Here is a 24,238-nt window from a genome sequence, read left to right as displayed (position 1 = left end):
CCTATTCTAGTAAGTAGTAAACTCAAATCAGGAAACAAGTAAACCAACTCTAGTCCTACGTATGCAATTTCCCAAAAATAAACAGAATATATTCTCCTAAATAAAATAAGCTACGAAAATCCTACTAGGCCAAGTAACCAAATATGGATCCGGTTCACATCTCTGTCTGGATAGTGGATACCCAGATGGATTTGGATCGGTCCACTGGTGTGTATCATCTGGGGATTCTCCCAGTAAGGAGGAGTGATCTAATTGTGATTGAAGGAGCTAAAGAGCTAGGGGCAGGCCTAAAATGACCATAGGATAAGTAGTGAGGAATAATATGCATAGCTTAGGCCTTATCCCAAGTATGACCACGGATAGAGCCTATTGGAGGGCAATGATCCATGTAGCTGACCCCATTTAGCTGGGATTTTCTTGACTTGCTGGTGCAGGGCTTCTTTCTTTTTACTTTCATTTCTCCTATTTTGTTTTCGCATCGAGCGATGTAGCCGACCCCATTAAGCTGGGATAAGGCTGAGTTTGTTGTTGTTGTTTATGAAGATCAGCACAATGATGACAAAAAATATTTGGTTTTACCTTGATTTCTATTGAGAGTTGGAAGGAATTATTTCATCAGGTTAAATTAGTTGTTGTTATTTATTTTATTTTATTTTATTTTATTTTATTTTATTTTTTTTCATGGTATGTTACTTTCTAGAATTCCTCCTAATTTGTATCTAAAAATTCACTGTTTTCATGTTCCTCCTATCTGCTAAATAGGGACTGGATCGCAAATACTGCTATATGATGTGGAAGCAGGAAAAATGTTGAATTCATTTCATGTGTTTGAAGGCATCCGTGTGCATGGAATTTCCTGTAATCTTCTCAAGTGCACAGGATTTAGGTTGCCCTTGAAACTAACTTTCAGAATCGCTGTTTACGGAGAAAGGAGAGTTAAGCTATTTGACTTACATTTGAAATTGGCATTGGGATGTCAAAATTGTTTGAAAGTATGTGCAGAGTTGAGTCTGATGCATTCACTGCCAAAATTTAGGCACTGGGTTTTGGATGTTTGCTTCTTTAAGGTATCAAGATTATGCTCTCCAATTGATCAATACTTTTTCTTGTTTCTGATCATTTTCTAGCTGGGCACTTCAAAATAAATCCTTTTTAAAACAATTTTACTGCCTGGTGTTGTGGTTTTCTGTTAGTAGGGGGATGACATGTCTTTTGAGCAAGAGGCTGCAGCTATCTTGCTTTAGGACTTAGTGACAACTCCGTCTGTGTTTGCAATAGTTCAATCCCAAATATGGTCCTTGACGTAAGATGTCCAGGTTAGTTTTCATTGACACTGACATTTCAGGAATGTTTTGCTCCTCTTTATTCCAATTGATAAGGCCTACTTTTGCTGATGAAATTGAGAAAGTAGAGTAAAATGATGTGGATCTATCAGAAATGAATGGGATTTTTAGAAAATGGAGCTTAGAGATTAGAGTTAATTATGTTTGCCTTTGATATTTCCATTGTTATTTTTTTAATTGTAGAGAGGTGCCTTCTGTATTCAATGCGGTTATGGGGCAGCAGCCTAAAAACTCTCCATGTGGCATCTGGTACTATCTATAATGAGGTGGAGTTTCTGTGCTGCTCTGAATTATATTCTAACTTATTTTTGGTTCTATTCACTAAAAATCTCTTGGGGGTAACAGACATGGAACTTCTACTTTATTCAGGAGAGCTTTGAAGAACCTACTTGAGTCAGTTTTATTCAGGAGATCTACTAGGTGGAACCATAAAATGTTGGTCTCTCAGCCTACCACATGTAGTCTGCATGGCTATGCCACTAATGGACTGTTTGATAGTTCCACCTGGTGGTAGCTTGGATTTCCTCTTCATTTTTGTTTGTGTTATTACTCACTGGCATTTTTATTTGTGATGTAGCTTTTGTTTTTTAAGTTATAGTGGCTTATGTTTTACTTATGTACTCATTCTTGAACAAGGAACTCGTTCTCTTATTTTTTTAATCTTATGATGTATTGAAATAAATTGGATTGTGGCAGATTATTGTTTGGAAGGTGGTTCCTCAGGGCCATTGTCCATCTTCTGGAAGTTCAGTGAAGGACTCCAATGATCATAATGGTTCATTATGCAATAAAATCCAGTTTAATGATCAACAATGTGAAGCTATTTGTCTGAGTAGACTTATTGGGCATGAAGGTTCAATCTTCCGCATAGCATGGTCATCAGATGGATCAAAACTGATGTCAGTTTCTGACGATCGTAGGTGGATAGGCTACTCAGCTCCTCTTTTGTTTTCTCTTAGACCAAAAATTTATTTGAGGGGTACTTTCATGTGATGCTTTTATGGGTTCTTCAATGGCGCAGTGCTCGTTTGTGGAATGTTAGTGCTTTAAGGAGAGATTCTGATGATTTGAGGGAGGTTGTTCACCGTGGTTCAATTGGTCTTGCTGAGAGAAAAGATTCTTTTGATAAAAAACAAGATGCTGTTGTGCCTGATTCAGTTGGCCTTGTACTATTTGGCCACAATTCTAGGATTTGGGATTGCAGTATTTCTGATTCTGTAAGTTCTACATTTATTCCCATGTGCTGTTGTGGCCTCAAACTGTTCCTCTTATTATTCAGTGATGTATAATAGTGGATTGTCACAAAGTCTTGTTAATGTCTGAAACATTGAGTTTATTTTCATGATATCTACTACCTCTTCAACTTTATCATCTGAGATTCTGAACCAAGTGTTTCCATGATCAGTGGTTATTATAATGTGCTAGAGCAATGATTGGCATTATAATGAATGAAATAAATGGTTGCATCCACTTATACATATTGTTTAGAATGAGGAAACCATTCCATAATTAACAGATTGCTCACAATTAAAATGATTTATATGCTTAGGCATGAAAAACAGATAATTGATGAACATATGCTTTTAATGGTCAGATGTTTTGATTTATTTTTAGCTACATGCCTGGTTAATATGGTTCGAAAACTTGGCGATACCTGGCTGAAATATCGGATATTTCGGATTTTTTTTTTACCGAAACAAAATGGTATACAAAACACAAAAGTACATAATTTCGGTCATTTTGTTTCGAAATTTCGCTCATTTCGGCCGAAAAATTGCAGTATTTCGTCGAAATTTTGGAGTTCAGACATCTCGGCCATTTTATTTCGCTCATTTCGGCCGCTTCAGCCATTAGTCCCCCAAAATGGCCAAGCAAAACACAGTACATTGTTTCGGTCCGTATTTCGGTGGTTTCGACCGAAATGAAATTGAGTTATTGATGGTAGAATGGAGACCATATTTGTTATGGTGTCTAGGTGACCCAAGGCATTGGAGCCTTGGAGGGGGCATGGACGCAAGGCGTCCAGGGCGCCTGGATGCCTAGACAACTATGATGGAAACTCAGTGTATGCATTGAAGAAGCCTTAGTCTTTGAGTGTCAAACTTTTTAATGTAGATAATAGGAGGAGCTCCCCGGAAGTTGTCTACAAGTCAAATGGTGTGTTTGGATTGTGGGATTTGGGCCTTGGATGCAAATCTAAATCCAGCATTTGGATGAGGAATCCTACAAACCCTTAAATCCCACAAATATGGATTTCGAAATGATAGGGGGGACCTGCTTTCCCAAGTGTACAATAGACACGATGTTTAAGGCCCACAATTATTGATTCTATTTTGTAGATTTCTTGTCATTTGACACATTCGTGTTCACAAGTGTACAATAGACACAAGGTTTAAGACCACGGCCACCAAAGATTTGAGTTTTGGTTGTGCCAAGAAAAGAAAAGATTTCAGTTTTTGGAGCCAATTACCGTTGAATTCTTTTATACTTATTCAAACACCAGAGTTGCAAAATTCTCAGTTTCGGTTTACAAACAATCTGGATTTGGAAATTCTTTAGAGAGATCCAAATCTGCAGTTGCAAAATAACCTGATTGCAATTCCAGAAGCTGTGCAACACCCCAACGGCATTTGTCAGGGATGGGGTTTCCGTTGTTTCTTGTGGCTTTTAGTGGTCTGTGGATGTTGCACCAGTTGACATGTAGTGGTTAACATTTAGGCAATCACCTCATGGGCTGGTGTCAACATAATTGCTACCTTAGCTTGAAAATGGCACCACCCTATAAGATTGAGCGGATCTCATGGCTGCAGATTTGAAAGAATTCCATTGTTGATTTAATTGTACTGTTTGATGCTGTTTCATGCCTCAAGTTGTTGTGATCATTCTGGCAAATCAGGAGTCATTCCTGGTTTTGGAACTGACACTGTCTTCCTCTTATGATACACTTGTAGTTAATTGTCACTGCGGGTGAGGATTGTACTTGCCACGTTTGGGGAATGGATGGAAGCCAGCTCAAGATGATAAAAGAACACACGTAAGTTGAAGCTTCAGGAATATCTGTTATTTTTTTTAATACAAGCTTTGATGTCCCCTATGCCAGCATTTAGAATCCTTTTAGTTTTAGTTTTACAGCCCTTCTAATCTAGGGTTTATTGGTGTCATATTTTTATTTTTTGGGTGAATAAAAACCAAAGAGAGAAAAGGATACGACAGCCACCAAAGGAGGGAGAAAGAGACAAAACAAAACAAACAAGATCAGCCCTCAAGAAACAGGGGAGGGGATCCAACAGAGGCACCATAAGGGTCAATATCTTTCGAAGTGTTCCAACAGTGGCACCATAAGGGTGACATAGAGATGTGACAATGGATGAGGAAGGACTGCATTGGCAGGTGGTTGGAGAAGACTCACCAAACTGTAAAGCAATGACAAGGAATGTTGAGCTTGAACCAAAAAAGTTTGCGCCATAGGGTAGGAGAGCCCGAGTTCTTACAAAGTCCCATGCCACTTTGGAGCTAAAATGACTTGAGCATATGGGGGTCCACATGATAGTATCCCCTCTTCCTTGGGGATTATTGGCAAGGTTGGCAGAGATTTCCGCACCAAATCAAGCTGAGGAGTGGAGGAGGTTGGAGTATCCTAAGCACTGCCACTCATAATGTCGGCCACCATAGAATGCTTAGAGACACCCAAACTATAGATGGCCCTAGAACTGACAGAGTGAAGGAGAACTTCTATGAGTGCCAGTGATCAAGCCAAAGGGAGGTGAAAGTACCATTAACAATCTTTGAAGAGATCACCCCAATTGCAATGGTCTTATGGGATAAGATCTTGCAAGTTAGACACATTGCTGTTGAGGCCATATCCCCCAGGATTGATGATGGCCTCTCTACCTCCCTCTAGCTTGACAAGTGGCATACTTTGGATGTCCTCTCTGTGGTGGTGAGCTCCAAAGCTATTTACTCCTTAGGTCTTGATAGAGGCTCCATGGTTGCTTCCATCATTTCTCATGGTGCTTGGTCCCCCCCCATTCCCCCAGGTCATTGAGGTAGAGGTGATGTTGTGCTTTGTCTCCCTTCAGCCTCAGGTATTTTCAGCTCCTATTCAACTTGTTATTTTATGAGACTCAGCGGTTCCCCCCTCCTCTTGGCACAATTTGTTTGCTTCAAAAGCCACATTCCCGCCATCTCATTACTTGTTGTGCCCTATCCAACTCCCTCCCCATGCAGTCTTTCTCATCCATTGCCACATCTAGGTTTCCCCTTTTTGTTACCTTTGCTGAAATGGCCATGAGGACTTGGGCCATCTGTTCTTCTCCTGCCTCTCCTGCCTCCATCTGGAAGAAAGTCCTCAGTAGCTGCTGGCTTGCCAGGAGAAGAATCCTCCCCCTTTCGTAGAGAGTGGATTTGGGTTGATATGACATTTGGTGGGAATTCCATATGTGACACCATTGGTAAGCTTGCCTTTTGTGCCTCCATCAACCATACATAAACGGAACGCAATCTTCGAAGATGGATTTTCAACTCTCGCTCATTTGATAGGATTTGGAATTCCGTTTACTTTATGTATGTTCCAAGCTTGCTTGGGTCCCTATTTCGTTTGTAAGGGATTCCTTAAGGAACATGTTCATTGTTGTGTTTTGGGGTCTACCCCTCTCCTCTTGTAGTTGCCCCCCTCTTGGTTAGGCTTGCTGTTTGCTCTCTTTTGTTTTTTCTTGCCTTTGGGCTTGTATATTCTTCTCTTCTTCTTCGTAGTATAATTTTATTCATAAAAAAAAAAAAAAAGAAGACCTTGTGCCAGAGCCAAGATGAATCTGTTGAGGTAGGAATGGTCCAGATAGAGACAAAAGTGGAGAAGGCCTGAATGAACCCAATCGACCTAGATACTTTTCTTCTTGGATAGAAGCTTCTAAATCAACTTAATACACACCCTTATCTTTAGGAAGACAAACAACAACCCAACTAAGGGGATAGAGAAATTTGATGGAGTCAGGTCCTTTCCAAAGGAAGGCAGCCATAAGGGATTCCAACCCTTTGATAGTGGAATGGGGCAAACCAAAGATACCAGATCAATTGATCTACGATGAGTCGATGACTAGAGAACGAATCTAATAAGATCTAAACAACCAGTATAAGAGAGAAGCGCCATTCCAAAGCTGAAGACATTTCCGATTTCCGAATGAGGTCTAACATGGGAGCACGTTGATGGGTAGTCAATTTGGCCGGAATCAAAGAAAGTATTTGACTGGAAGATGGCCAATAGAGAAGTCAGTCTTCTTCAGCGAAGAAGCTCTATCCACATCAAATACCCCCGCCAGGAACAACAAAGACTTACTCGGAATAATACGCAAACCTGACAAGCCTTCAAATAATTGCAAACGAGACATAATGGTCTCCAAAGAAGCAATATTGGCTTTTGAGAACATCATCAGATCATCAACAAAAGCTAGGTGAGTGAGCCTGATGGCCTTACACTTGGGGATGAGAGAAATGAGCTGCTGGTCTGTATAACAATTGATACTCTTGGAGAGAACTTCAAAAGCCAAGGAGAAAATATATGGAGAGAGAGGGCAACCTCAACGAATACAGAATACCTACAGAGGAAGCAAAGTAACCCGTTGGACTGCCATTCACTAGTATTGAGAAGCAAGGGGAAGAGATGCAGTGGTGGATCCAATTAACAAAGGCCATAGGAAACCCCATATTGATCATAACCTTTGAAATAAAATCCCATCTCAAGGTATTAAATGCTTTATGGATGTCTATCTTCATGGGGGCAGAAGGAGAGTGAGCTTTTTTGTCAAAGCCTCTGACAATTTCATTGCAAAGGAGGATATTATCACTGATGCTTCTTCCTAGAATGAACACCAACTGGTTGTCACTCACTAACAAATCAACCACCAACTTAAGTCTATTGGCAAGCACTTTGGCAATGAACTTGTATAGAAGGTTGCACAAGGAGATGGACCTAAAGTTGGCATAGATGAGGCACCCTTCTTTTTGGGAATGAGGCAAAGGATAGTGTGACTGATTCTTTTGATGTGGCTTGGGTTGAAGAAGAAACTCTTGATAGCCTTGATAGAGATCAACTTTGATAATGTCCCAAGAGGAGGAGAAGAAACCCTTATTGAAGCCATCTAGACTAGGAACTTTGTTGGATCTATTGGAATAGATAGTAGTTTCAATTTCCTCTTCAATGGGGATGGCTTGGAAGTTGCTGATGAGGATACTAGGGATGAACTTATTGAGCAGATTCTTTGGAATGGGACCTGTAGGATCCGAAGGGGATGAAAACATATTCTTAAAGTAATTAACCCCCACCAACTTTAATTTCCTCAAGTTTGTGCACTGGGGGGCCATCTGCCAAAAAGCATGGGAATGGAGTTGATGTTGGTTCTGGATTTCATAGATCTATGAAAGTAAGTAGAGTTAGAGTCTCCAAGCTCCAACCATTTGATTTTGGATTTTTGCCTTAAGAAATTTCTTCCTGAGCTAGCATAGAGGACAGATCAAAGGAGGCAACTTTTTCCTCTTTTGCCAAGAAAAGCCATTGAGATTTGAGAGGGTCAGAATGGAGCATCAAATGAATACTAGAGAGCTTGTCCCTGCAATCCATAACTTGAGTGGAGATATTTCCAAAAGAGTTAGTATTTCAAACTTTGAGGGCACATTTCACATTTTGGAGCTTCCTGGCAAAAGTAATGAGATGGGTGGAGTAAGCTTGAATGGGCTTGCCCCAAGCTTCCTTAACAATGGAGGGGAAATCAAGGCGAGAGGACCACATGTCAAAATATTTGAAGAGTTTGGGGCCAAAGGAGATTTAAGGTTGAACTAAAAAGGAAATAGGACAATGGTCAGAGATACCTGGAGATTCAAAAGTGGCATGGGAGGAGGGGAAGGTGGTCAGCCAAGCTTCATTTACCAACAATCTATCAAAATTGCAGGCAATCTGGGGATCTCCACTTCTTTTGTTATCCCGAGAAAATTTGAGACCAGACCATCTAAGATCATTGACCCCAATATCCTCAATGCAGTCATTGAAAGCTTCAATTGAGGCCATATCCAAAGAATCACCTCCTTGCCTTTCATGGCTATACCGGACCACATTAAAATCACCACCCTTCCCAAGGAAGGGAGCCAATATGACCAGCAATACAGCGGGGCTCGTTCCATAGGGAAACTCTCTCAGTAGGACAATTTTGAGGCATAAGTGGCAGTAAACTGAAAAGTAGAGTTTCCCTGGTTGTTCGAGATCAAGAGATGGAGGAATTGAGAGGAGGACAGCAAGGTGGCCTTATTCTTAGAGGGGTCCCAAATGAACCATAGGCACCTATTAGGATGGTGGGAATAGTTGGTTAAGAGAGACCAACCAGGAGCTATAAGATAGGAAATAGGTGATGCATTATATTCTTTAACACAAGTTTCAATCAGAAAACAGAAGGCGGAATGGGAGAGCTTTATGAGAGAGCAGACAGCGGTGGGTTTGGAAGGGGAGTTGAGGCCCCTAGAATTCCAGACAAGGCCTTGAGAGTTGAGACATTAAGACGGATAGGTGGAGTGCAATAAAAGCCCCTTGGAGGGAGGGCTGGGAATCCCATTATGGAACTTGGACTGTTGGCGACGAACAAAGAATGAGTGGCAGTGGTAGGAACCACTTGGGTGGGCTGAGGGAGAGATGTGGTGTCTTAGTTTTATGAGCTACATAACATAGGAATTTGGGGACACTGCTTGTATTGGTTACTTCTAGCATAAATTGTCCATTCTATACCAAATGCATGAGGATGCCTGGTTTCTGCAATCCAATATATCACGGACCTTAACTTTGACATCTGACGCAAATTTTGGCACTGGTATTTTTTAGCGTAGGCAGAGCAAGGAACAGTACCTTTACTTCATGTGGTCAAAATTGATCTTACTGATGATTATTAGACGAGTACAGCACTGATCCAGAAGTGTCTCTGCCATATTGGTATTTGATTTAAGATTGTCTGCACCTGCCACTGTAAATGGGTACAGATATACAACCCAAAACAACTGAGTTTTCTCCATTCGTAAGGCAATGCGGAATAGAGTCAGAGGCACCTAATCAGTATAGATTCTGCAAGTGAATATTGTGTTTGGGTGCTGGGTAGGATGTGCTGGAGAAACTACAGTACTCCCTCTGTCCAATAAAAATAGTCCTGTTTGATGTTTTTTCACTGTCCCAAAATGTTAGTCCATTTCAAAAATCAGATACGAAGTTTTGTTGGATTCCCCATAGTACCCCCATTTAATCATGCGTCATATTCGGAATCCCCATGGTACCCCTATTTAATCATGCATCGTATTCACTTATCATAATTATTTCCTCATGCACTGGGTTGCTCTTTTTTTATCATAATTATTTCCCTCTATTATATAAGCCAAACTAATAGGTTTAAAGTTGAAAACATGGTTTGAATTAGTGGGTGATTAATGCATTAACAACAACCTCCTTAAAATGAGGGATTTTTCAAACAGGATTGTCTTTTTGAGACAGAGGGTGTAGAACTCTCCTCCTTTTTCCTTTTTTTTTTTTTTTTTCAGATTTAATCTTTGTTCTTTTTTGACACCATTTCTGGAGCTGTATTTCTGCTGGGATCAAAGTAAGAGTTAGGTTTCAACGCAATACTACCAGGTGGCACTCTTATTCATAGTTCTATATCTCGGAAGTTTTGACCCAACCTGAGATGAAACCAGGAATTTGGGAAGTTTCTGACATTTCGGTCCAAACCTCCCAAATTTCTAGCAATAGCCCAGAAAAAAAAAAATACCTGGTTTCGACCAGGTTTCAGAAATTTCAAACTAAATTTAGGTTTCGACCAAGGTTGAAACCCGAGATTTAGAACCATGCTCTTATTAATAGGCATGTTTGTTCTATCCATAAATCTTTGGGAGGGTACAGGGAAAAGGTTGTATATAATTAATGCTTGTAAACACTATTATAGTATTATGTTGGTATTTTCTTTGGGAACTTATTATATATTGTAAGTTGTGAGGTTTGTGGACCATTTCAGGCATTGATATCATAAAACATATATTAGGCTCTACACCTTTTACTTAGAGGTGGGGGTATAGGAGTTGCTTTTGGAGCAACTATCTTACATTTGAAGTTTTACAGAGGGAGAGGCATATGGAGATGTTTATATGATCCGAACTCTTCACTTCTCATTACTGCTGGGTTTGACTCGTCAATTAAAGTGCATCAGCTGCATCCTTCTTTGTCGTCTGGGGGCTCAATAGAACAGAATGGAGAAGTGGAACAATTCAAGGACATGACAGAGGTCTTTACCATTTTTACCCCAAATTTGTCAGATCAGCTTGAACCCATGGACAGGTATGCCATTTTTTTAATCTCTGTTCCTAGAACAGGAAAAAGTAATTTTGTTATGGTGTCTAATATGATATTGGCCTTACATGCATTTTTGAGAAAATCTAAGAGAAATATCATTGTGTTGTATTTCAAGGATTTTCAGTTCACATGGGTGTAGAAGAAAACTAAGTACGGATTGGTAAGTCTGTAATGTAGGTCTACCAAAGAATACTGCTAAATCCCATGATGATAGTAGGTTTCACTCCATTGCACTCCACATCCAAAATAGACCTCGTCCAAGAATCCTAACATTTGAACAAAGTTTTGGTTCTTAAAAAGTTTGACATATTTGATGGTTATGTTCATTCAATTGCACGAATTGTTGGAGCATCACCCTGGTGGCACCCAGTAGATGTTGATGGCAACCATCTGCACATTCATGTTGCAACAATAACAGAACCTGAATCATACCTGGACATAAGGAAGAAAGAAGAGGAGATAAAATTTGAGAATAAGAAGAAAAGATGAGAGAAGACGAGAGCACAGCCCATGGTTTGAGTAGTGAGCGGAATACTCAAACCGTGGGGTGGGGGGATCTATTTTTATTAATAAAAGCAATTACAACCTTACACTAGACTGGGCCCACAACTAAGAACCAACTTAAGAGTAAAGAGAAATAAGAAATCAAGTCTTTACAATAATACCAATAACACCCTTAAGAAACCGACACACCTAAACCCATACAATTCAATACTATATAGCTTAACGAGTATCTTACGTATATGCCTTCCTTTTGATCTGCCAAATGGTAATTAGTTATTATCCAACTGTGCTAACTGGTTCTTCTTGTTTGAATGTTGGGACTTGTTGCAGTAAAAGTGAATATGTACGTTGCCTCCATTTCACTCGGGAAGATGCAATTTATGTTGCCACTAACCATGGTTATCTGCACTGTGTTAAAATTTCTGATCCTGGTGATGTAAAGTGGACTGAGATTGCTCGTGTCGGTGAATTGCCAATTGTTTGTATGGACATACTATCTATGAAACCATCTAATCTTCTTGGGGATGTTGAGGATTGGATTGCTGTGGGAGATGGTAAAGGAAATGTTACGGTGGTTGGAGTTTCGGAAGGTGATTGTGCTTCAATTGTCTGCCCAGCCTTTACTTGGTCAGCTGGAATAGAGAGACGACTCTTGGGAACCTATTGGTGCGAGTCATTGAAAAATGGGTAACGACCATTATGCACTCTTTTACAATGATATTTTTTTAGATTTACCTCTTAGGTAGACTGATACTTTGTCAGGTCCTTGTGTATATATGCCTTTAATGATGGAGAATGGGACTCTCTGTCTCATGGGTCCAGAGAAGATCTTGGACACCAGTAGTAGACCTGCTTATTGAATGTTTCTTGTAATGCTTATCATAAAATGATTGTTTCGTGTGATGTTATAATCCTTTCATCTTTCTTACGATTGTCTGGTGTAACAATTAATAACATAATTCCTATAGTTTGAGAAACAGTCTCTCCGCGAAGCGGGGTTAAGGCTTCGTACATTATGACCCTCTCCAGATCCCTCAGTGGCGGGAGCCTCTTGCACTGCGTACGCCCTTATATAATATATAATTCCTATAGTGATATTACTCTTTTTATCTTTCTTATCTTTTTCCTTTCCTTTTCTTCTTCTCCAATTCTTCATTTTTCTATTGGAGAAGGAGTTGGTTTGTCATGGTTTTTCTACTGTCTAAACTATATTTTAGATCAGATGATTATAGTCATGCAATTGCTGGATTGGTAAGGTCCACCCCCCCCCCCAAAAAAAAAAAAATGATGGATCTGACACTACCTGTGCAATTTTACATCCATTAAAAAGTCAAACATCCTTATTTTATCCCTGATAGGTACCTTATGGTTTAGCGTGGTAAAAGGCTTTGAAGCTTGTAATGAGTTTTTGTGGGGTTTCCATTCTGCAGGCACATCTTCACTGCTGATCCTAGAGGGCTATTGAAGTTATGGAGTATAACTTTTCCTTCAGAATCTGGCTATGACAAATCTATCGGGAAGCATATGGTGTCTCTAATTGCAGAGTTCTCCTCATGTTTTGGAACACGAATTATGTGTTTGGATGCCTTGCTTGATGAAGAGGTAACATGTTCCTTTCTTCATTTCTTTGTGATCTGTTCCACAACTGTTCGTGATGAAATGTTGTTTCTGACTTGATCAGACTAAGAATTTCTGCATGCTTTTAAGATGGATTATTGGTAGAACATTCTGTCCATGCAACCACAAATGTAGTCACTGTTGACAGATACATTGAATTGTTGAGGGCATTTCTTTCATACATTTGAATTTGGGATGATATTGCCGTATTTTCTAATTACAAGGGGTATTTGACTATTTAGCTAAACCTACATTATTACTTAAATAGCTGCATGAAGAATTCCCTCTGATGCCCAACATTAACCCTTAGTGGGAACTCAGAATGAGAGTTATAATTCCCAGATTACACTTGTGAATTCATGACATCACCTATCTGGTTTGGCCTGAATCAACCAGGTTCGTCATTGAAGAGCAAGGAAAATGAGGAACTTGACTGGAAAAGTAGTTGTGAAAATTAGGTTAGACCCTTCCCATAAAAAATGGAATACTGAGCAATCTGTTATAATGACTTGGCTTCTTTGCTTTCTTCAAATTACTGTTACTTAATTGGTAAAGTTGCTTGCCTTGTCGATTATTGGATATGATAGAGGTTAGATATTAGGGAGGGAGGTACTTCCTTGTACTGAATCAGATGTATCTTACCACTAGAGTGAAGATAACAAAAGAACTACTTTCAGCAGCCTCCTCTTTTGAAAGTTTTCTCAAGGGGCATAAGGGGGAGGCAGAAATTGTTGTAGAGATTAGAGATGGAGGTGGAGGAAGTGGTGGTGCTATGATGGCTGATGATCAGAACAAGCTACAGTTTGAATTTCATGGTTGCTTGTTGCACACCAAGGAGACATGTTAGCACCTTTCTGGTCTTACAGTGCAGAGAGCCTTTGGAAGGGCTGGTAGAGGGTGTTGTTCAGAAGTGTTGGAGGTTCTAATGTCCAACATTTGGCTGCACGCCATAAAATGGGGTGGCTCAGATTCCGAGATCTTAATTTACGTTTGTTTATCCTTCTAATATCTCTTCCTTATCATTTGAAATTCAAAAATTTTCCCCTTTCTTTTTATAATACTGGTAGTTTTTTGTTATGTTTTTTAAATTGCCTAGGGGCTCACATTTATTGTTGTTGGGAAGGAAAAATAAATAAATTGATTGGCTTCATAATTATTGTTGTAGTTTGAACTAGTTGTATATCTCAACTTTCTAAAGTGCAAAGATGATTAGGTGAATATTAAGTAAAATTATAAAACTCAATTAAGGAGCCTGCCCTCCCCTTGCACTAGAGTTAAGAACTGGATAGCAAACTGTTCTACTGCTTTACAATTGATCAGGTATTTATTTTCTTGTAGGTGCTGGTATGTGGGGATCAACGTGGTAATCTAGTCATCTTCCCTTTACCAAAGGGCTTGTTACTGGCCAAAACTGTTGTATCAGAAGTGAAGATCCCTCCATTGAATTATTTTAAAGGAGCCCACGGGATATCAGGTGTTGCCAGTATTACCCTGGCTACATTAAATATTAATCAAGTTGAAATTCGCTCAGTAAGACCTGAATTCAACAATCTTGTTCCATTTTTTTTTTTTTGGGGGGGGGGGGGGGGGGGAGAGAGGATTTTTTGTTTTGGGACTACTATTATCATCAGCATTTCCAGCAAAAAGAATATATGTTTTGATGATTTTTCTCTCTATAGAGAAACAATTGGAACCATGATTTCTACTAATGAACTAAAGATTTATGGTTTTTGCAATTTGAGTATCTTGTAAAATATCTTGAGATTCACACTTTTGCTTATCCAGACTGGAGGAGATGGTTGCATATGCTACTTTAAATATGACAGGGATGGGCACAATTTGGAATTTACGGGGATGAAGCAAGTGAAAGAACTGAGTTTAATTCAGTATGTCTCTGCTGATGCCAACACTTCTGACAACTTGTTGTGCAGTAACTATGCAGTAGGTTTTGCATCTGCACATTTTATAATATGCAATTTAACTAATGAGATAAAGGTACTCTTCCTGACAATGATCTGTATCAAAAGTCAAATTCATTCTTCTTGAAGCATATTTGCATGCCAATTTACTTTGAAATCATATAAAAAGCTGATTGGTGCAGGTTGTGCAAATTCCATGTGGTGGATGGCGACGTCCTCATTCTTACTATCTTGGAGATGTACCAGAGCTTCAGAACTGCTTTGCTTTTGTTAAGGTCTGTATCTGTGTGTTTGTGTTTGTGTTCGTGCTTGTGCACGTGAATGTCATGAATGCATGTCTGTATGAGCTGATTTTGAGATACAGACCATGGGCTTCAAAAAGATGGTTAAACAACAAAACGGCGGCTAGGAATCACTACTTGATGGTCCAACCAAAGAAATCTAGAAAAATATTTAACTTAGGCAGATGAGCTTATCCTCCAATCTACCTTACTCCTAGACCATTGGCAATTTATTTTGAATGGCTGATGGTTAGGATCTTCCAGTTGACTCGAAAAAAAAGGTTATTCGTTCACCTGATCTCCATCTATATTTGGACATGTCCCTCCAGTTTCCAGCCCTGAGAAGCTTTTATTTCTCCCATATTTCCTGTTATTTTTTGAGAGCATAGTTTGAAGGTGCCCACTGAGATCCTGAAGGGCAAAATCAAATAATTAGGTAGTAGGTACGGGTTACCATGCCAGCATCATGATTTCCTGAATACTCCATCTTGAGTGGATTAGCTTGCCTTGACTATCTATTCCACTATTTTCAGATGGGGATTTCACCCCTGCTCTTTATTATTTCAGTATTATTTCAAAGCTTAGATTTTCACCTTAATTAGATTATTTTCTATTTGATAATCTTAGGTGCCAAGTTTCCTAAATTGGGCAATTGTTTTCATTTTTTTAGTGCTTTATTTTTTCTTATGCGTATATTTGAATTTTATTTGGGAAAAGAATTTCCCATTCAAAAGTTTAATTGGATTTTGTAAATCGCACGACACTGCAGAAGCTCCTCTCCCCTCCAAGTTTAATTGGACGTTGTATATCACATGACATTCCTTACTGTTTATCCTTGTGTTTTATTGAACAAGATAGCGAGTATGGTCACTATGGATATCTTTTGACAATGCTAACCATTTCTATACCCTTTTCTTTTTTACTGAAATTCTATTTCATATTCTGTATTTTTAGCCTGCCACAACTGTAAACCTTTCGGTTTTAAGCATCTCACCACAATTCTTACTTGGTAGTGGTTACCTTCTCTCCTGTCTTATTAATAAGATTTACATGATCAACTCAGTCTCGGATTGTACACTGGGATTTCATCCTGCATGTATCTAATCAACTTACTCGTAAGTCAACAAAAGAAGTATGCACTCAATGGTTATCCCTGGTTTAGTTACTGTGGTTGCAGACATGCTTGTCTCTCTCCGTGGTTTAACAATGGTTAAAGAACCATGATAGATGCCCTTAATTACAATAAATCTACCAGCACTCAACCTTTTCTAAACCTACCAATTGATCTCTCTACATACCCCTCTCACATGCTTTCTTTGACTCCATAAGAGCCCTTTGAAATTTCTTTCCCTCCGTAAGAATTTCTATTATTATCTATGTAAGTAACTTCAATTCATGATCTTGACAATTGGTCTGCTCTGTAGACACTAAAACATGCGATTTCAGATTGTTAAGCATGATGTGAAGTATTCTACTCACCTAAAGCTGAGGCTGCAGGAGTGTAAGCTTCATTAGCTTGACTTATGCAATAATTACTGAAAACATGAAATCTGTGAAATATCCATACTGATAAGAAAAAAGGAAATGAAGAACAAAAGCTCAAAATTCAGAAATTGATATTTTTGAAGAAAATGCATGATACTGAAGCATATGACCCCCAAATTCGTGGTTTGAGGAATGTCCTTCATATCACTCACGCCCCTCACACTCGAGGTGTTTATTTTAGGCCTTGAGGTGTCTTCCTTAGCTTTCCTTAAGTAAAGGCTTAAGGTGGAGCCTGGCATGCACTTCAAAACCCTGATAGGAAGGTATTCTGACTTCTAAGATTTTGATTATTGCTCTGGTCATATATTCCATTGAGTTTCCCACTACAGGAATTTCATTATACTCATATATTCTGCTTAAAATTATTTCAGGATCATGTGATTCATATCCATAGACTCTGGGTACCAATTGGTGAGAGGAAGTTATTCCCTCAGGTTCTGCACATCCAATATCATGGGAAAGAGATACACTCTTTGTGTTTTGTTTCTGGAGGTTCAAATTTGAGTGCAAAGGTTGCTAAATATAGCTGGATTGCAACTGGGTGTGAAGATGGAACTGTGAGATTGGCAAGGTATGCCTGTACTCTATTGTTAAACTAATATCTGAGATGCAATTTTGTCTTCCACAATGTAATTCAGGATGGTGAGTGCAGACTGTGCTATTAGTCCTTGGAGCCATTATGCATACTTTCTGTGCTTGACAGTGATGATTGCAAAGGTTGAAATATAGCATTTAAAGATAGCTACTTAGTATTGGTATGGGTGATACAGGTACTCTCCTGAGATTGATGATTGGTCAGCATCCAAATTGCTGGGGGAACATGTTGCGGGATCAGCTGTGAGATCATTATGCTTTTTATCAAAGATACACATTACCACCGGAAATCAGTCTGAGGTGTCTAATGAGAGAGATGGATGCAGTTTTGCCTTGGATAACAGAGATGATCAATGCTTACTAATTTCTGTTGGTGCAAAGCGGGTATTAACTGCTTGGCTTCTCTGTGATAACGGGTCCAACAATAAGGAAGAATTCCTTGATGATGGTGCCAAGGAAAATAGTTCCATCCCCTCAAGAGCATTGCCATCAATGTCATTCCAGTGGCTTTCTTCTGACATACCTTCAAAGTTCTCTAGTACTCATAGAAGGATGAAAAACAGTGACGAAAAAATTGGACGTGTAAAAAATGCTCTAAATAAGAGCTCAAGTTCAACATCTAGATCCAATTGTGCTGAAATCTTGGATGTGGACTCTAAGTTTTGCTTTGGGGATAAAAATGAGAATGACTGGAGATACTTGGCCGTTACTGCTTTCCTTGTTAAAGGTTCTAATTGCAGGTTAGATTTGGAAGATACATGTAATTTCTAGTTTCTCCTATATTTTGTACCCTAATAATAAATTTTCCTGTTTTGAAGTTGGTGAAAACTTTACTCTGTCCTCATTTCAGGTTGACCGTCTGTTTTGTTGTTGTTGCATGTTCGGATGCCACACTTATGTTACGGGCTCTCCTTTTGCCCCACCGACTCTGGTTTGTATGCAATTGCATGCATTCATGATTGAGTAGCTTGTTTCTCCCTTTACCACTGATTCCATTGATAATGTTTGTTTTTCTTCCAGGTTTGATGTTGCATTATTAGTTCCCCTGTTGTCACCAGTTCTGGCACTGCAGCATGTTGTTTTTCCTATTTGTGCCCCTTCTAGAGGTGTGTTTCCTGTATGCTAAACTTTCAGACAGGTACAACCTGGCACAAGTACTGGAGAAATCTGAAGTTGTGAATTTATGATATTAGGCCAGGATGCCTGCCCACATAAGAAATATCATTTTGCTTATTAGGTACCTGTTAATTAAATTAACATATCAAAAAGTTCTCAGGGATACAACACATGCTTTGATGTTGAATATTTAACTGGTTGTGGAATTCTATAGTTATGTGAGAGGGAGCCTTTTGTCTTTTTTAATTTTTTATTTTCCTATGAACAAGTTCCACTGTAAGTCGTAAGATCATGTCCAACCATCAACTGGGCCAAGCCCATAAGAACCTTGGGTGATCTGTAAGGCCTAACTTGCTGCAGAATTGAAGTAAGAAGATGTAGTGGAAATTTAGTTTCAATTACCCATACCAGCTGGTGAATATTACAAGTTATGTATGCATGGACCTTATCTGGTCCTAGAAGCTTCATTGTACTGTTTTAAATGGTGGATTTTCAGTTCATATCATCAAGAACATTGATGTTAAATAGACTGGACTTAACATGGTTCTATTGACTGATATTGTGGAGGTAATATGTCAGATGCTATGACCTTCCCTACTTTTATGAGGGAGTGTGACAAGCTTGTCAAAGGTCTTAATTTCTTGTCTTTGGGGCCAGGGATGACTTGGAGTTCCTCTCTTTTCCTGTTTTTTCCTCCCACCTGCTCTTAAATGAATAACTAGAAATTTGTTAATGATTGAAGGCAGGAGGAGAAAAGCAAAAAAAAAAATATACCTGATGCCCTCATTCCTGCTACTTGATGTGGACCTACATGCATTGATCTGTAGATTGTAGTGGTTTGGGGGTCCTTTTCTTCCCCTTTGTTTTCAAATGGGGTTAGGAGATGCAGCTTGGAGGTAATGGTTGCAGTTGCCCGTGGTTATATTAAGGGTGTAGGATGAGGGACATGTTCTGAACAGGTGGATAGAGTTTTTTCTTTTTTTTTGCTACTATCAATGGGAAAGAACCAGAAAAGTGGACGTTATGATGTGTTTGTTAACCATGAGGTATGTTTGTAGGTAGAATATCAAAAGGGCTTTTTCCTCTTTTACTTCAAACTCCCAAAGAAAATTTGGTTGAACATGTTTAACACATGTTAAAGTCAAAGGTAAAACTTGAGTATACATAAAATGTAGGAAGTGAAATATTTTATCTATTTTGAAGAGCGCATTTGGGAATTTTCAAAATTGAAATCTCACGGCACTTTAAATGCCAATGATTTTTGCCCATTCTGTTGCCAATATCTGACATGCAATAATTTTTTTACCATTTTCTAGTTGGTGATTCAACCTGAAGAAAATTTGTTTGACTGAATAGTTATGCATATACCTGATTTGCAGATAAAGGCCAGATCGGTAATGCATATATTGTTATTGGTGGATCCACTGATGGAAGTATTACCTACTGGGATCTGACGGGTAGTGTTGAGGGTTTTATGCAACTGATATCAAAGCTTCATCCTGAAAAGTCAATTGATTGTCAGAAACGGCCACAAACAGGAAGAGGAAGCCAAGGGGGACGATGGTGGAGATTAATAAGTAATCTGTCCTCTGAAACAGATACGAGAAGTACAAGGGGTACAGTTGACACCATGGAGGTTATTAATGACCATATTTCTGATTCTGAAGCAGGTGGAGCTTCGTCAAAGATAAGTAATATGATAAACCGTGCAGCTGCCTGTTCCCAATCTATAAATGCTGCGAGCTCCCTCGAGTCAGACATTCTTGCAGATAGCTCCTCATCTGAAATTTGTGAAGTAGAGGCCATGTATGTTCTGAAACATGTCCACCAATCAGGTGTCAATTGTCTTCATGTTTCAAGTAGGGATGGCCAAAATGATCAAGATGAATCTTTTTACTACCTCATAAGCGGGGGGGATGACCAATCAATCCACTGTCTTGCTTTTGATGTATCACCAGAACTAATGAACCATGTTTCTGAGAATGAGAACTCTGATGTGGCAAGCCGTATCCCTGAATTAAGCAATATGAAATTTTCTCTTTCTGGTGGGAGCAATATATGTAGGATCAGAATTCTATATCGTGAGAGAATTGCCTCGGCTCACAGCTCTGCTGTGAAAGGTAAAATAAAAACAACTCTTGATTTATTATATCATTTTTGCCCTGGATTGCTGAATTGCTGAATTGCTGAATTGCCTGAGGGTAGGCAGTGTTTCTGTCAACCCTCTATTTGTCATTTTTTATTTAACTTCTATTGTTGTTTCCATGGGGGCACATTTATGCAATGAAAGATGTGTTTGATTGTTTCTGCTTATTAAATACCTTCCCATCCTTCTTCTCCTCTTGTTTTCTTGATCCAACCAGATGTTCACTCGTAGGGTTTTAGTGTTATAGGAATATGTAAGTGTGCTATTTAGTATACTTTTGATTAATAACATAGTTTTGAGAATTGGACCAAACTGGCAGTCAAACTGGGCAAAACTGGAACAGCCTTATCTTTTGGTTCGTAGGTTTTTTTTTGGTGGGGGTTGGGGGGGGTGGGGTTTCTCCTCAAGACCGAGAAAAAACTACAAAAAGGGAAACAAGGCCAGGCCTTTCCGGTCAACCTCGACCTAGTTGTTAAAACTGATTAATAGAGAAACCTACTCCTTTTTTAAATAAAAAAAAAAATTAATGAGAGAGCAGGTAAAACAGATGCAGCACAGGACCCATAGAAGAAAACCCAAAAGCACAGGAAAAGAAACAAGGGTAAAGCACCACAAAGACATTTTCCAGCTCACCTGCCATGTAAACCAAGATGACAGTGCAAGAAATGCCAGAATGTTTTCTGAATCATATTGAGATTTTCCCAATGACAATGCAAGGAAAATCAAAATATATGTTAATATTTAATTATGCTGATTGCTGATGGGTCAATCACAGATGTTTTACTATTGCTTTTGTTATGAAGGTGTTTGGACTGATGGGATTTGGGTATTCTCTACTGGACTTGATCAGCGGGTCAGATGCTGGCATCTTGAAGAACATGGTGAACTTAATGAGTGTGCTTCTTTAATTATCAGTGTACCAGAACCAGAAACACTGGATGCTAGGGCATGTGGGAGGTGAGCTGACACATCTGATAGTTTAATTCTTTATAATCGATGATAGTAACAGAGCTATCTAGACCACTATGATGAATACCTTGTTAATTTTGCTTCTGTCATCTTGGTTGATTTCAGAAATCAGTATCAAATTGTGGTAGCTGGAAGGGGTATGCAAATGGTTCTGTTCTCTGGGTGCCATGATATGGAAGGTAAAGTGAACTTTTCCCGACATATTATACTCGGTTAAAGTAACGCATAAGATGTATTAAGGATAAAATTTCTTGTAATCTTTGATTTCTTAGGCAATCTTGAAGGGGAAATGTAGGTTACTTGGTGGTATGGTTTCCAGTAGCCAATCTGATGCATGACATACAGGAGGAGATTAAATCACCATTTAGATGGTTGTGCAAATGAAACCTCTGGCTTGAAATGGTGGATTGGTCATGTGAGTACAATTATATATGCAGCCACATCCATTTGGTGGTTGACAAATATTTTGAGATACAACATAACATAGATTCACTTTTTACAGGTGATGCTGACATCACTGTCATGGTAGTGAGGTCCATTGGATGGTTAATGGCCCACCTCTCTAATGTGGATCTCTTTCAATAATCAGCCAATTTGAAGATCTATTTAATGGCTATGTCAAATTTCCAATCCAAAACAATCTCAATCTTGAAAGTGTTCTATAAAAGCAGAAAGTTGTCTTTATCTGGAGGGAGGGATGGAATCAGCTTCTGCTCTCTGGATGGGTGGTGCTTGCATACTGCTGAGAGTGTGATGAGAGATTCCTCAGCAGTGTAATATGTAGTTGGTTGTTATGCATCCATTTGGTTCAGTTAGTGGCTCAAAGAGGCAGACAATGAATGATGGATCAGCACCTTATTTGGGCTCATCTCACCAGCACCAGTATCACCTGGAACTGAATCTTGTATATGATCCTTGATTATTAATAGGAGAGTAGGAGAAATTGAAGAGTGGAAAACAGCCCACAAGTGCACATCTGATTGTGGTGAGTGGTCGATAACCAGGGCCTAGGGGTGTCAAATTCCTGTTCAACTGGTCGGACTGACCAGAAACAATTGAAAAAATAAAACCCCAAGCTGAACTGAACCAAACACTAATGGTTCTTTTTTTTTTTTTTTGGGAGGGGGGGGGGGGAATTGATAGACAAACCCAAAAACGTAATCAAACCAAAATGCTGAAAACAGATAAAAATTTGTACTTCTTTGCATTATTTTTGGGTCTGATGCAAGGTGAAGTATAACGTTTCGCCATTTGGCACTTGGTAATAAATTGGTAAATTCATGTGAAAAAGTATTCCACACCTTGGTTTAAAATAAAGACGGAAAGTTGTTCAAACTCTGATTCAAAGTTTTAGTGTAATTATCAAAATACTACTAAATAGAGATGAATATAAAATGCAAAATGGCATCTTTTGTAATTTAGCTACTTCTTAACTAATGAGATGCATTCCTAGCCTTCTATAACATGGATAAATCTATATATTGCCATGTGGCAAATAGTGAAGTGTCATACTTCACTAGACATAGTGACAGGAAAGAAAAATAGAAAGTGAAAGTGAGCGTTAAGTCGGTAACAACCTGATATTGGAATGATAAAAATTGAGTAACCTCATAAAAATCAAAAACTAAACCAGACTGAAACCAAAACCAAATCACTTGGGTTTAGGCTAGTACAAGCAAAATATTGATTTGAACCAAATCAACCATTTGACACCTATCACCAGGGCCAATTGTACAGGCAAGACCTTGGAAAAAAATCGTCTGCAATTCCGATCTTGTACAATTCCGTGCAATACCACCTTCAGGGGGTGACACGTGTATTGATTCCAATGCAATGGTCCAGATCTGATTTAAATGTCTCTTCACTGATTTAATGTTTTATTAGTTGTAGCAGATCTAGACCATTGTATTGGTATCAATACACGTGTCACCGCCTAAAGGTGGTATTACACGAAATTGTACGATATCGGAATTGCAGACGATTTCAACCCCAAGACCCTTGTCATGTGTCATGTGTCGCGTGTCGCTTGAGATGCCCCCTTTTAGAGAGCATCAGTGGCCTTAAAATTTTTTGAGAGTAATTAGAAGAAAGATACACATTTTAATTATGCCTGTAAGGTTTTTTTTTTGGTTGCGATAGACAGTTTTTAGTTCATATACCTAACTCTCCCAGCGTCATTAATCACTATAATTTCTTTACAAGTTCATGTGTTATTGCTTCCTTTCCAACTAAATCAAACGTGTCATGTGATCATGTCTCATGCTCCTCTATGGATCTCCACTTCATGCACGTCACTCTAAGTAAGTGGACGGGGTTGGTGAGACTTGAGACTCTTAAGATCCTTCCCAACCAACTTAATTTGTATTAGATTTTTTTTTTTTTTTTTGATAGGTTTAATTTGTATCAGATTCATTAAAGTATTTAGTTAAAGGAATCTAAATTACTAATCCATGGAATCCAAAGGGTTATGTTTTTGATACTTCCAATTCCAATATTCCATGGATCCCAAAAGAAAAAAAAGAAAAAAAAAATCCTCTGGATGATGCATCACGTTTGAATTGTTTTGTCCCTAATAAAGAAATATTGGAAAACAAAGAGTCTATACTGTAATATTCATGTACGTATGTCTTATGTTAGAGAAATTGGATTCTTATGGTAACCCCCTTTTCTAATCTTTGAGGGGATGAATATTACCTTGTGGGATTAAGTTCTTGTGTCTTGGACCAATATGATACAACAAAGTTTGGTTGGTGGTCCTTGGACTTAGGTCACACATAATTGATTTGGTTATAATTAATAGACCATTATCTATTTTGGATTTTTTTGTGGGGGGGGGG

The 24,238-nt window shown here is 38.9% G+C and overlaps 1 protein-coding gene across 7 annotated transcripts; it reads left to right on the top strand.

The window, feature by feature from the left end:
- The first annotated feature begins 925 nt into the window (after nucleotides 1-925).
- On the top strand, nucleotides 926-22,359 carry LOC122058127. 7 transcript variants are annotated; one of them, XM_042620629.1, is made up of 21 exons: nucleotides 926-1,067; nucleotides 1,197-1,316; nucleotides 1,527-1,609; nucleotides 2,040-2,263; nucleotides 2,365-2,560; nucleotides 4,295-4,377; nucleotides 10,480-10,695; nucleotides 11,545-11,901; nucleotides 12,645-12,816; nucleotides 14,170-14,361; nucleotides 14,617-14,826; nucleotides 14,933-15,025; nucleotides 16,948-17,147; nucleotides 17,347-17,910; nucleotides 18,021-18,101; nucleotides 18,191-18,276; nucleotides 19,666-20,406; nucleotides 21,236-21,389; nucleotides 21,507-21,580; nucleotides 21,674-21,816; nucleotides 21,904-22,359. In XM_042620629.1, the coding sequence occupies exons 2-20, from the start codon at nucleotides 1,292-1,294 to the stop codon at nucleotides 21,694-21,696; spliced, it is 3,774 nt and encodes a 1,257-aa protein (XP_042476563.1). In that variant the 5' UTR covers nucleotides 926-1,067; nucleotides 1,197-1,291; the 3' UTR covers nucleotides 21,697-21,816; nucleotides 21,904-22,359. The 7 variants fall into 7 exon arrangements, with proteins under 7 accessions (XP_042476563.1, XP_042476561.1, XP_042476564.1 ...); XM_042620627.1 differs by lacking the exon at nucleotides 21,904-22,359 and having other exon boundaries at nucleotides 21,507-21,796; XM_042620628.1 differs by lacking the exon at nucleotides 21,904-22,359 and having other exon boundaries at nucleotides 927-1,067; nucleotides 1,194-1,316; nucleotides 21,507-21,796.
- Nucleotides 22,360-24,238: the final 1,879 nt, after the last annotated feature.

This window comes from Macadamia integrifolia, chromosome 12, assembly GCF_013358625.1.
Source record: "Macadamia integrifolia cultivar HAES 741 chromosome 12, SCU_Mint_v3, whole genome shotgun sequence".
NCBI lineage: Eukaryota > Viridiplantae > Streptophyta > Magnoliopsida > Proteales > Proteaceae > Macadamia > Macadamia integrifolia.
Note: the sequence above shows the minus strand (reverse complement) of the source record. Positions and strands in the feature narration are given on the sequence as shown.